This window comes from Alosa alosa, chromosome 10, assembly GCF_017589495.1.
Source record: "Alosa alosa isolate M-15738 ecotype Scorff River chromosome 10, AALO_Geno_1.1, whole genome shotgun sequence".
NCBI classification, from domain to species: domain Eukaryota; kingdom Metazoa; phylum Chordata; class Actinopteri; order Clupeiformes; family Clupeidae; genus Alosa; species Alosa alosa.
This window is the reverse complement of record NC_063198.1, coordinates 4222524-4235023: the sequence shown is the minus strand read 5'-3', so window position 1 is coordinate 4235023 and position 12500 is coordinate 4222524. Positions and strand designations below refer to the sequence as shown.

General features: G+C 43.8%; 1 protein-coding gene across 5 annotated transcripts in view; it reads left to right on the top strand.

Annotated features, from left to right (window-relative positions):
- The first annotated feature begins 4657 nt into the window (after positions 1 to 4657).
- The window catches only part of sema3fa (sema domain, immunoglobulin domain (Ig), short basic domain, secreted, (semaphorin) 3Fa), a 47164-nt gene continuing 39321 nt past the window's right edge, over positions 4658 to 12500 (top strand). For 4 of the 5 annotated variants that reach the window (XM_048254742.1, XM_048254741.1, XM_048254740.1 and 1 more), the window contains exons 1-2: positions 4658 to 4982; positions 6819 to 6972. In XM_048254742.1, the coding sequence (XP_048110699.1) occupies positions 6861 to 6972 (112 nt within the window). In that variant the 5' untranslated portion in view covers positions 4658 to 4982; positions 6819 to 6860. The remainder of the gene's footprint in view (positions 4983 to 6818; positions 6973 to 12500) is intronic. The other variant, XM_048254738.1, reaches the window with a different exon arrangement.

The window sequence follows — 12500 nt, the reverse complement described above, 5'->3', positions numbered from 1 at the left end:
TGGCTCGGTGGTGGAGGTACGACTCTGCCAACTGCCGTGTTATCGTTTTCCCATTTAAATGCTAATGAGTGTGCAGCCATAGTAGTCAAAGCACGGCGGAGACTGTGAATTTTTAATGTCTTATCTCACCTGAAGCTAGCAGCTTCTGCTCTGTGACTGAGAGATGAGCACATGTTAACTCATTACATGCACCCAGGGTGATCTGACCTACACTAGGTGTGTGTGTGTGTGTGTGTGTGCATGCGTGGGTGTGTGTGTGTGAGAGAGAGAGAGTGAGAGAGAGTGTTCATTTGAAGCCTTCATTGCCTTTCTCCTTCTAAGATATTTTTAAAATACATTTAATGATAATATGGGAAATATGATGCACGTGTGCGAGCATGTCAAGGGGCTTTATGTACGTGCGTGTCTGTACATGGTTATAAGCAAAACCACAGGAAATCCTCCACTTCAGCCTTGATGGACACATGCTAGCCGCGAGTGCGTGGAACTGGGTGAATACGTACTGGTGTCAGCACCCCATCAATAATGGATACTGTTGGACATTCTACCATGTTTGTGGTGAGAGGAAGTGGCGGTTAGGCCTGTCATGCACACGTCTGCGCCCGGTGAAGGAGAGCCCAGGCACTGGTCAGGCATTGCCGGATGGCACATGGTTGGTTCATCAAGTTTAATCAGTCGAGAGTAACCCTCTGCCCCCTGGGTTAGTGTAGAATTCATGTCAGCCTCTGATTCAAATAAGTGTGTGTGTGTGTGCGTGTCCTAGTGTGTGTGTGTGTGTGTGTGTGAGAGAGAGAGGGCGGGGTGGACAGGAGAGGATTTGACCCTTGGGTAAAAAAGTGGGGAGAAAGGAGAGAAAGAATGAATGAAAGAAAGAAAGGAGGAGATAGAAATGGGTGAAAAAGAGACATAATACATAGAAGTGGACAGACCACATATTAGGTGTGTGCTAGATTGAGCTGGGAATGGTAAACTGTGAGGGATATCATCTAGGAATTTGTGATTGCATCATGGTTGCATGTCACCTAAACATCCCCTTCATCACACACGTCACATATCTCTCTCGGCTGTGGTTGCAAGCAGCTGTTACTCCTCGGGGTGAAGAGGCTCTGTGTCTCCATGTGGCTGATTATATGTGTGTGTGTGTGTGTGTGTGTGTGTGTGTGTGTGTGTGTGTGTGTGTGTGTGTGTGTGTGTGTGTGTTTTGTGAGTGTGCTGTCATGTGTGTGTGTGTGTGTGTGTGTGTGTGTGTGTATGTGTGTGTGTGTGTGTGTGTTTGTGTGCTGTCATGTGTGTGTGTGTGTGTTTGTGTGTGTGTGTGTGTGTGTGTGTGTGTGTGTGTGTGTGTGTGTGTGTGTGTGTTTGTGTGCTGTCATTGTGTGTGTATTTGTGTGTGTTTGTGTGTGTGTGTGTGTGTGTGTGTGTGTGTGTGTGTGTGTGTGTGTGTGTGTGTGTGTGTGTGTGTGTGTGTGCTGTGTATGTGTGTGTGTGTGTGTGTGTGTGTGTGTGCTGTCATGTATGTGTGTGTGTGTGTGTGTGTGTGTGTGTGTGTGTGTGTGCTGTCGTGTGTGTGTGTTTGTGTGTGTGTGTGTGTGTGCTGTCATGTGTGTGTGTGCAGAGGTTATTTCTGTGCATACCTCGCATTACGCAATTGTGTAATCACATTCATGTAAAGTAGTGGTTGTATTAAAAAAACAGTTTATGGTGCTAGGAATGGCCTTACGATCCCAGTTTCTGTGCTTTGTCTTGATCGCAGGGTGTGGACGCATGGCATGGAATCCACCTTCACCACTGTAGGAGCATTGGTAAACACAAGAACATCCAGAGTCTAACTTTTAATTTCCTCTGTTTGATATAGATAGACAGGGATGATTTTAAATACCCTCATTTGTCTGGAAGCTTATTGACACTCTTAGCAAATTTCCATACATGGTGGTAGTGAAGAGGCAATGAACTCAGCTCAGTAAGGTGGAATGGACAAGGGGGAATCTTCACTTTGCTCTTGTCTGCTGTCCTCCTCTTGCACATGCTTCCCTTCACCCTGCCTGCAGAAACACAAGTCTTCTCATCGCCAGTCCACCCAACTCAGCAACTCCACACTCTCTGCCCTACTTCAGTAAATACAGTGTACTTTTCTTCACTTAGACAAGCATCAGTCTGTCGATTCCTCATAACTCATTTGACAGACTGTGTGACAGGGAGTCTCTCTGGTCCCTGTCCCCGCCTTCTTAGCCGTGGCTCTCGGCCCTCGCTTCTCGGGAGCGGCCCTCCGGTCTCCTGCCCCTGCAAGCGGCCAGTGGGGATAATGAGCAGCCTTGACGTGCCACGGGCAATAATCACCTCGTCCGACATTTGGTGATCAAGGACGTTTGCTGTCTCTTTGTCACCAGCTAGCTCATTTGTCCACCTGTTGTCCCCGTCACCAGAATGATCTGGGCCACATTCCCTCCCGGGTTGCCTGCTGGGTCAGGCGACTGAGTGTGTGTATGTGTGTGTGGTGTATTGTGTGTGTGTGTGTGTGTGTGTGTGTGTGTGTGTGTGTGTGTGTGTGTGTGTGTGTGTGTGTGTGTGTGTGTAACACCTCCTGAAAATAGTCACATAAATAGTTCACCAGGAGTGTGATTGTTTATCGCTACTGGATGCTGTACCATTTACTTGGTGTGAGATTGGAATGAATGTCTGTGGACAAATCGGACATCGGAAAAGGTCACATCCATGTCTTTCTCTCAGAGTTGACTGCACCCATGTGTGTATTTGTGTGTGCTTGTTTGTGAGTGAGTGAATGAGCAATAGTGTGTGTGTGTGTGTGTGTGTTTGTGTGTGTGTGTGTGTGTGTGTGTGTGTGTGTGTGAGTGTGTGTGTGTGTGTGTGTGTGTGTGTGTGTGTGTGTGTGTGTGTGTGTGTGTGTGTGTGTACACAGATCTGACCCTCAGGCGTTGAAGGACATCTCCCTTATCTTAATCTTGGATTGTCTTTATCAGTCTCATCTACCACTGAGAAAAAAAGACAAGGAAAGGAGGCAGATTGAAAAAAGAAGACTCTCCCCTACATTCTATCTTCAAAGAAGTTGTTCAGACAATCACAACAGCTGTCAAACAAAAACAAATATTCCGCTGAGCTCAAAATTACAGCCTGTGTCTTTTTAGATCGTCTCCACTTAATGTGCTGATTTCACAACAAGCTTGTAGTCTCATAGAGAAGTAAAGGAGGAGAAGAAATGAGCCAAATGTAGCCCCGGCATGCGCTAGACTGCAGTTCCACGGACATGATGACAATTTTCTGATCTGGAGACAGCAAAGGACAACACTGGCTTATCTCAAAACAAATTGAAGCTTTGATGTCTGCAGGCTGGCATAGCTGTTTTTTTTTTTCACTTCTTTTTTTTTTTCATGGCTCCAGATTTGGGCCTGCCGAAGCAGTTGGCTTGTCCAACTGCACATGCAGTCTGCAGAGTGTGGAGGAATGCAGTACTGGACCACAACAGGCATTTCCTGGGCAGCCTTATTGCCTGCGATTGTTTCAAAGAGGAAGACTTGAGGAGAAAGAGCAAATACATTCAAAGGCTGAGGCACATTTAATCTGTAGTCAAGGGAATCTCTTCATAAGGTGTCCCCAAGCCCTTGCATAAATACACATGCACACACACACACACACACACACACACACACACACACACACACACACACACACAGACATTGAGAGTCCTGTCAGGTTCATTCAACTGATGAATAGTTCTCTGCAGTGTCTGTTTGGTCAGGCATCAGGTGTGTTTGCCCAAACCTGGTCAAGCATCCTATTGCCCTGTCATCACACACACACACACACACACACACACACACACACACACACACACACACACACACACACACACACACACCACACCACACACACACACACAAAGACGCTTTGACTTAGAGTTCTGGTTCACTGATGCACTGAAGCAGCGGGTGGGCTTTGGAACCACATAATACATTAAAATCAACTTCAAATCTCTGCAAATCAATGCAGCGCTCGGGATTTCAGTAGGTTTTCACTCAAAAGCCTCAAAATAAATCTCCCATAATCCTCCATGCCATGTATTAACCCACTACCCTGGCCACGGAAATAAAATAGCAAATAAGATTGTATGTGTGTGTGTGTGTGTGCACGCGTGCATAAATATGTGTGTGCGTGTGTGCCTCTCTGATCATTTTTTTTTTTCTGAGAACTAAAATGTGGTTTAGCCATTGCATGACTGGCTTCAGGATGTTATTCAATTCTATTTTGATCTGGTGTGGAAGTTGACCAGATAAATGCAGATGAATGCAAGATTCATAGTTTAGATTCATAGAGTGTATGCATTTGGCAATATTGATATTTTCTAAGGACAAGCCCTGCCTTACAGGGAAAATAAATAATTGCCACAGCTTGACAACAGACTGTTATGTAGGCTACATGAGTTAATATTGTTTTGTCAGGTTCTGCAACCTATTATTATCATCGGTGAAGTGAACTTGGAAATGGAAATACAAATTAGTCAGATTTTCCCTTCAGACCAAACCTAGTGGATTTGAAAACGGGCGGGGCTCGGAAGGTAAATCCCCGCCCAGCTAGGCGTGGTCTACGTCAGGGAGACGTTCTGGATCCACCTGCCCGCACATCTCAGTACGCAGTTAGAGAGGCGTGACACGCTGCCTTCACACTCAAACCCACTCACGGCACAAGAGCGAAACAACCGACTCGGAGCTCTCCCCTGCAAAACATTTGTACTCGGAATAACACTGAGGTTGAACTCTGTTGGACTGAAGCGAAATAATCGATAATCGTTAAAAAAAAAAAAAAAGATTAGCGAGAGTGAATGTTCTCTCGGCTTTACAGAACACTTTCTTTCTCTGCGCACTGCTGCTGATTTGGATCACAAGGGAGCGTATTCTTCGGATTCTACTTTCTGCAGGATATATGACTGGAATCAGTGTGGGGTAATTTGACTGACAGGCGCAAACTAGGTAAAAACAATTAATTACTGCACTATTCAACTGCAACATCTCGCTGCTAGATTTTCAGAATTGATTTATATAGCTCTTTAATGATTTACATTGTTTTGTCTGTAGCTTAGTGCAAAATGTCGAAATACTCTGTCAATTTATTATTTTCCTGTTTTTGTAAACTGAAGTATATGTTTAATAATGATACATTAAGTAGACTGGTGCTCAACACCATCGCAGTATTAAAAACAGAATATGAGAGGTTGATTGAAGTCTCCAATCTTTATTGGACTCCACTGGGATAGCTTGACTACTAGGCACTTGAACAGGTCACTACAAAATATTTTTGTTTGTAAGTTTAGTTAATAAATTGGTTATAGTTAGTTTGTTTTATTGCGCTGCATGATAGTTGTGCTTCATTTCTTGTGTTGGTTTAGCTAAGCCATTTTGCTGTTATTTTGCCAGTTTTAAACATCTCGTTTCATGACTGTGAAGTCAAAAATGATGGTTGGATAACTTCTGTAATCCACCGCCAAGATCCATAGGCCATGACTTTGATATGCTTCTCGTTTCAACAAAAGTAGGGCATGTTTTCCTAATCAATCATAAATAACTGTTCAATGTCTGGCGCCTTCTTGAAGGGGCAAATGCGTGTGATCTAAGGTCACTCACTTTAGAAACCATCTCTAAATAGCCATATGAACCAAGTGAAGGTTTGGTCACATTTTCTGCTAAATGTAAACCACCTTTCCCGTGAAAAATGGGCAACTGTTTAGTTTGAATCTTTGTGATGAGGTAATTCCGTGAGAAAAGTTAATTTCCTTCACTACTTGGCTCGTCAGGGCAGGTGGCAGTGGACAGTTGCGCATATAAGTCCCATGTGAATCACTTGGCTGTCACAACGTGGAGTGATCATTTTGATTATTCCAACAACCAAATGCCAGTTTAAGTAGACCGTTAGCGCAATACAAAACCAACATAGTTTCACTATCTTTTGTAATATGACAGAATGCTTATCTAGTGCATGCCAGTATCGTGCGTAAACACGCTGCTAGATTAATAAAGGGTATTCTTATAACTTCAGTTTGTCATTGGTACATAATTCATCATGTAGGAATGGCACACACAATTGGACAATCCTACTCGTGACAGATCATGTTCTTTGTTTATTTATTTAAATATTATTGAACAGCCAATATTTTCCACTTACTGGTGTGTAAAATTGATATACCCCTCTCATATTTTAACAGCTGTATGCGTTCGCCAGAATTGTTGCACATACATGCAATTTGGAAATAATTGCTTGTAAACTTAGTTGTAATGTGGCCGACTCTGTCTTGCAATTGCGTTGCGCGTGGTGTTCTGTTGAGAGAGAGGGAGAGCCCGGCAGCTGCTACCGCTTGTTGCGGAGCTCGATCCGCGGTCTGACGCCCAACTGAGATTCCGCTCTCTGCGCGCAACACCCACGGGCGCGCTATACCGAGAAGCTGGGAGGTGGTATAATGAGTGGATAAACCTTTGGTCTACAATATGTGTAACTAATATGAAAAGGAATGAAATCACAACGACTACACATCGTTCTTGCGTGCGTTCATTTAAAACCATAGACCACCAACAAACAACACAAAATACTTCTCCTTTGTCACTGGGTGGTTTGCGTAATGAGTTGAGGTACATATGAGAATATTAATTTTTGATGAATATTGTGTTCCCACCACCCATTTTTATGACCACTACCTACCTAGATATTTTAATCCCGATTTATCTCTGACAAACCTTGGCTGATGGTGGCTCTCTCTGAATGTCAAGTGCTATTTCTACATGTTGCTGACTTGTTCTGTCTCATTGTATTTATAGGATTGTCTGCTAAACTCCTGTGCGTTTGGTCCTTGATAGACCATGTCACCCTTTGGATGGTTGGTCCTGGAGACCTTGGCGGTCTTCTTGCTAGTGACCCACCCCTCACACAGCAACCCCCTCTCAGCTCCCAGAGTTTTTCTGTCCTTCAAAGGTAAGGACGACTTCCTTTTTCTCACACTGTAGGTTTTGGGTTATGCCTGATAATCATGTGGTGGATGGGTTGGTCTGCTAACATAAGCGGCAACCCAAAGCTGGCCTCTGGCTTTTTGTCCACAGGTGGTTTTAGTTACTGTGAGCACTGTGGTGGAAACCGAGGGTATGTAGGTGGTAGATTGTGCTGATACTCACTTCTTGCTGTCCGGAAGCGATACTACGGTGTGTGTGTGTGTGTGTGTGTGTGTGTGTGTGTGTGTGTGTGTGTGTGTGTGTGTTGTGTGTGTGCCTTGCCGCGGGCCGCTCTTCAGCATGACTGGACCAAACATTTCCCTGAACAAACTGCTGAATCATGACAGTGTTGAGTCCTGGGAGAGAATTGTTTTCAGGAACTAATTTATTTGGAAAGGAGCGATGGCTCAGTGTGCGTCAGTCGATTAGGGAATCGAAAAAACACCTTCAGTTCAAACACAGTGCTTTCAGCTTTCCTCAGCAAGTGAGTATTTCACACTAGGCCAGCTAATCTACTGTTTTATATGGAGAGTGATTGACAGTAATGTGTTGGTGAGGCTAGTTTGAAAGTATTTCACTCGAGGAGTAAACTTGGCTAAAATGAAGGTTCATAAGTTAGGTCTGTAGCAGATGATTTGAGAAAGCACATGTTTGCCTTCTATTCCAGATTTGAATCGTTGCGTAGCCTAGATGCAACCAGTGTGTGCATGCTCAGATAGGCATGCAGGCTGTGTAAGTATCCATGCTTCCCTTTATGGAGTGGTATTTTTCCTTTTGATTTACAGCCAGTGTAACTTGATATTTAATACTCTCTGTAGACAAAAAAACACCCTTAGTGTGTGTAGTTTTTTTCAGTCACTGCATTGAGAATTAATAGAAATATGTGAAAAAATAATGTGGACATGTCCAGTGTGTGTCCATGGGGACTAAAAAGGGTTGATGTTCAGGGCCTTTGGTCTGGTTTGGGCTGATTCAGTAATCTAAGTCCAGAGAGGTGTGTGAGGTAGAGGAGGTTTAAGGTGCTGAGAGGTGCTTCTGTGCTCGCTCCTGCTAACCTGTCTGGTTTTGCTTTCTCATCAGGAGAGATTTCACAGTCTGTTGCCTCCCCGACCGCTCCCAGCAACCGTTTTCTTTTTAAATTGCTTTTTATTGAGTTCCTCACTTTCGCTTTTTTCCTTTTAATTGGTTTCTAAGAGCTACACTTTTTCTCCTCTTCAGATGATAACCTTGCAGTCTCTCATGACCTGAATTATTCAAGTCTGTGCACATTCCCCTGTAATCCCATGACAAGGGTCTGTGAATGTGTTGATAAATTGGGTCTTCTGTGGTTACCATGAATGAAAATGATTATTATTTTCACTCGCACCATCAAATCCAAGACATTTGAATGATAAGCTAGAACTTGTTGAGTTTAGGAACTCAATGATTCTTCATGACTCAACTTACTGGATGTCATCAGTCTGTCACTGTCTCAGGTGGCTATTGCTGTTGTTCTCTAGCTTATCAACTCTCACACTGACCAATCATACTGGTCTGACACTCAAGTTACAAGCTTCGTACAGTATGTGTAGTGGTGTGGCCAGGGACAATACAACAGCATCATTGTCCAAACTTGAATCTGTCCATACCCAATGACAAAAGACACGCCCTTTATAGAAAAAATTGTCTGCGGAAGAGTGTTATCAATTAACCTATTTAAAGCATAACATATGACCCTCATTGCCATGTGAGGTTCCTAGCAAATTTCCCCAAAGGAATGAGTGGGTGGATATTTGTGGATGACCACTATGATGGTTAACCAAAGAGTAGACTTTGCCCAGGCTTATCTACATTTGTGTTGTGGAGTAATGGCTCTGAATGGTGAATTAGGAAGTCAGTGGAAAGGGCTTTGTTCTTCACCTAGATACTCTCTCTCTCTATCTCTCTCTCTCTCTCTCTCTCTCTCTCTCTCTTCTCTCTATCTCTCACTCTCTCATATGCAGACACATACACACACACACATATGCATAGATTAAATCAATAGCAGACAATTGTATATCATCAATATTTCAACTATCTAGCCTTGTTCTTTGAAAAACATAGATCTGTAGGGTGTATCTCAAGTAAATGTACTAAAGGCACCTTTCTGCAAGTCTTCCGAATGTGTTTAAATGCGAACACTAAGATATGCACATTGCACATTAACACACATAGACCCAGTAAGAACATAGATTGAGAAGGATGCCAGAGCACATGCACAAAGCACAGAACTGCATGGGAGGAAGAAGGATGGGATGGCTGCCAAGGAGATTCTGCTATCTCCTCCAGGGAAGAAGACTTGGCTGCCACCGGTCTCTATATGAGGAGCTGGAAGACAAAAAAAGAGGGAGTACCCATTCCAGATACACACCCATTCATTTTCCAAGAGGTCCAGGGGACCCTCAGATGTATGAGGTGCTGTGCCCAGTGCAGGGAGATCTTCTTAGGCCTCCGGAACCCCTGTGACTGATGAGAATGGGCCCTAACGAGGAGCCAGAGGAATGTGGAGTCCTCGGTCACTTAGCTCACCTCCCACTCTCTAGTCTATTTTTTGCCTCCTCTCTAGAGAGATCTTGTTTATGTGACATTTTTGGAGTATCTCAGATCTCTCGTGATCATTTCTTTTCTTTTGCCCCATCTTTTTTTTCTTTTTTTAAAAAAAGGAAAAAAATCCTTTCCGTGGCAGCAGTGCAAAGCTGAGGGGATTTACATGCGTAACGATGGCTCTGAGGAGTGGATTTGAGCGAGTTTGTGTTCGCTTGCGTGTATTTATGCGAGAGCAGCAAACCTCCACGGAACTCCTGTTTTGACGTGACAACAGATTTACGGACATGTTTCCCCATATTTACATCCCCGAGTGGTGGTTAAGAAAACACCCAGCAGATCCGCAAGCACACACAAGGAGGGAAAAGCTGCTGTGAGCGTGCATGCTGGTTTCAATGCTGCCCCTGGGAGAAAAGACACACACACACACACACACACACACACACACACACATGTATACATATACATATACTACCATACACATACACATACACCAAGCACACGCACACATACAGACACACACACACACACACACACACACACACACACACATATATATGCACACACACTCACATACACTAACATGCACCTATGTGACACATAGAAATAGACTTAAAGGAGAATTCCGGTGTGATATTGACCTAAAGTGTATTGAAACATGATACCGAGTGTTAACGTATGTCTCATAGCCCATCTCGGCTTGTCCCCCTGCACTCCAAAATCTGCGAGTTAGCCGATGCTACCAACAGCTTTTTCAGTAGTGGTGCTTGACATCGGGACTAGCCATGCAAATAAATCACTGTTTTACACCCATTTACGAGGCTCAATGTATCTCCACACTTCATTGGTAGACTTCCGAGGGCCCTGACATTTAAAACGAGACATTGAGAACTTTGAAAAAGCACTGGTAGTTTACTTACAAGACGATTTATACAGACAGTATCTTCACGAAGTTTAACGTTTGCAGCCATCTTGAATTTAGTCACGATAAATTCGAAAGCAACGAGTAAGAATGAACAGGTATGATAAGGGATCAGATTCCAAAATAATTCGGTGGAAATGCATGGATTCCAGTTTCTTCCAGTAGCAGCAACTGGAATCCATGCATTTCCACTGAATTATTTTGGAATCTGATCCCTTATCATACCTGTTCATTCTTACCGCTGCTCGAATTTATTGTGACTAAATTCAAGATGGCTGCAAACGCTAAACTTCGTGGAAGATACTGTCTGTAAAACCGCCTTGTAAGTAAACTACCAGTGCCAAAGTTCTCAATGTCTCGCTTTAAATGTCAGGGCCCTCGAAGTCTACCAATGAAGTGTGGAGATACATTGAGCCTCGTGAAATGGGTGTAAAACAGTGATTTATTTGCATGGTTAGCCCGATGCCAAGCACCACTATTGAAAATGCTGTTGGTAGCATCGCTAACTAGCCAGATTTTGGAGTGCAGGGGACAAGCCGAGATGGGCTATGAGACATACGTTCACACTCGGTATCATGTTTCAATACACTTTAGGTCAATATCACACCGGAATTCTCCTTTAAATACAATTCACATGTGTAAAAGACCCACACACACAAACAGCAAGACGCGTACACAAGGAGCCACATAAAAGGTTCATAAGACACATAAAAGTTGATAAACAGATGCAAATAAATATATTGTTTTCATTTTGATCTCTTCACACATCAACACAATGTTTGGACAAATTGCCTTTTATCCACCTGGCAGTGTGTACTCTTGTCGGATGTGTTCCAGGCCCCTGCGTTGGGACACTGCAGTGCCAAACCCCAGCAGTTTGCTTGAGAGTTCAAACGCATAAAATTTCAGTTCCAACACTGAGAGACTCATTCAAAACCTGCCGCAGATGTGAAAAGCACACAATCCTTTGAGGTCACATTAAGTCCTAGGTGTCCTTTCAATGAGGTTCAGCTGCTTAGGTTTGGATATTTGAGAATTTTTTTTTTTACAGGTTTATATATGGTTCTTTCATGAGCCGTTGTTGGTTTTCATGGGGAATGCAGATCTTACCTGTGCGGGGTCTCTCAGGAAGTGTGTGAAGGTGTTGGTCTATGGAGCTACAGTATGTAATAAGAGAGAATGGGAGCGGGAGATGGAAGGGTATGGCTGGAAGGCCTGCAGGATATAAATGTACTAACACACGCCACACACACACACACACACACACACACACACACTCACACTCACACACACACACACACACACACACACACACACACACACCCCACACACACACACACACACACATCCAGTAGGCCTTCGTTTGTGTCTGTTCATAAAACCCAGAGCATGTGTTTACCCCCACCACAAACACACGCCTATCAGCTGTGATAAGAGGCAGTAATAAACCATTGGCGGAACAAAGGAGATTTCAGATTTCATATGAAGACGAAGGCGGCGGCAGCAGTCACCCTGAGCGAGATTACTGGGGCAAGGATGGAGGGGAGGAGGAGAGACATCTCTTGCAAGAAAGACTTTGTGTTTGACCCGCGCTTGGCATCGCAGTGACATCTCCCCTTCTCTTGCGATTGACATCTGGCAAATAGTGCCGGCCGTATGTCAACATGGTGTAATCAGATGGGATGAAGTCAGACAGCTCCTATTTCATTGAGCACAGTTATTTGCAACGGCAATTGCATCACTCCACTCTTGGAAGCGGATCTGACAGGCATTTGGAATTGACATAAATGGCTGTTTTCTCAGTAGGTGGTTCAACTATTTGTATAAATTATGATTTTTTTTGTGGCTGGTGCAAAACCATATGAAGCACCCCGCCCTTGTCACAAAGACGACATGTGTGGAAGCATACACACAGAGAAAGTGTGTGTGTGTGTGTGTGTGTGTGTGTGAGAGAGAGATGTCTTTGAGAGGTCTTCGTTCTTCACACCCTCAAGAAGTTCAAATCATATCACTGTAGGTGTGAAGGTTAT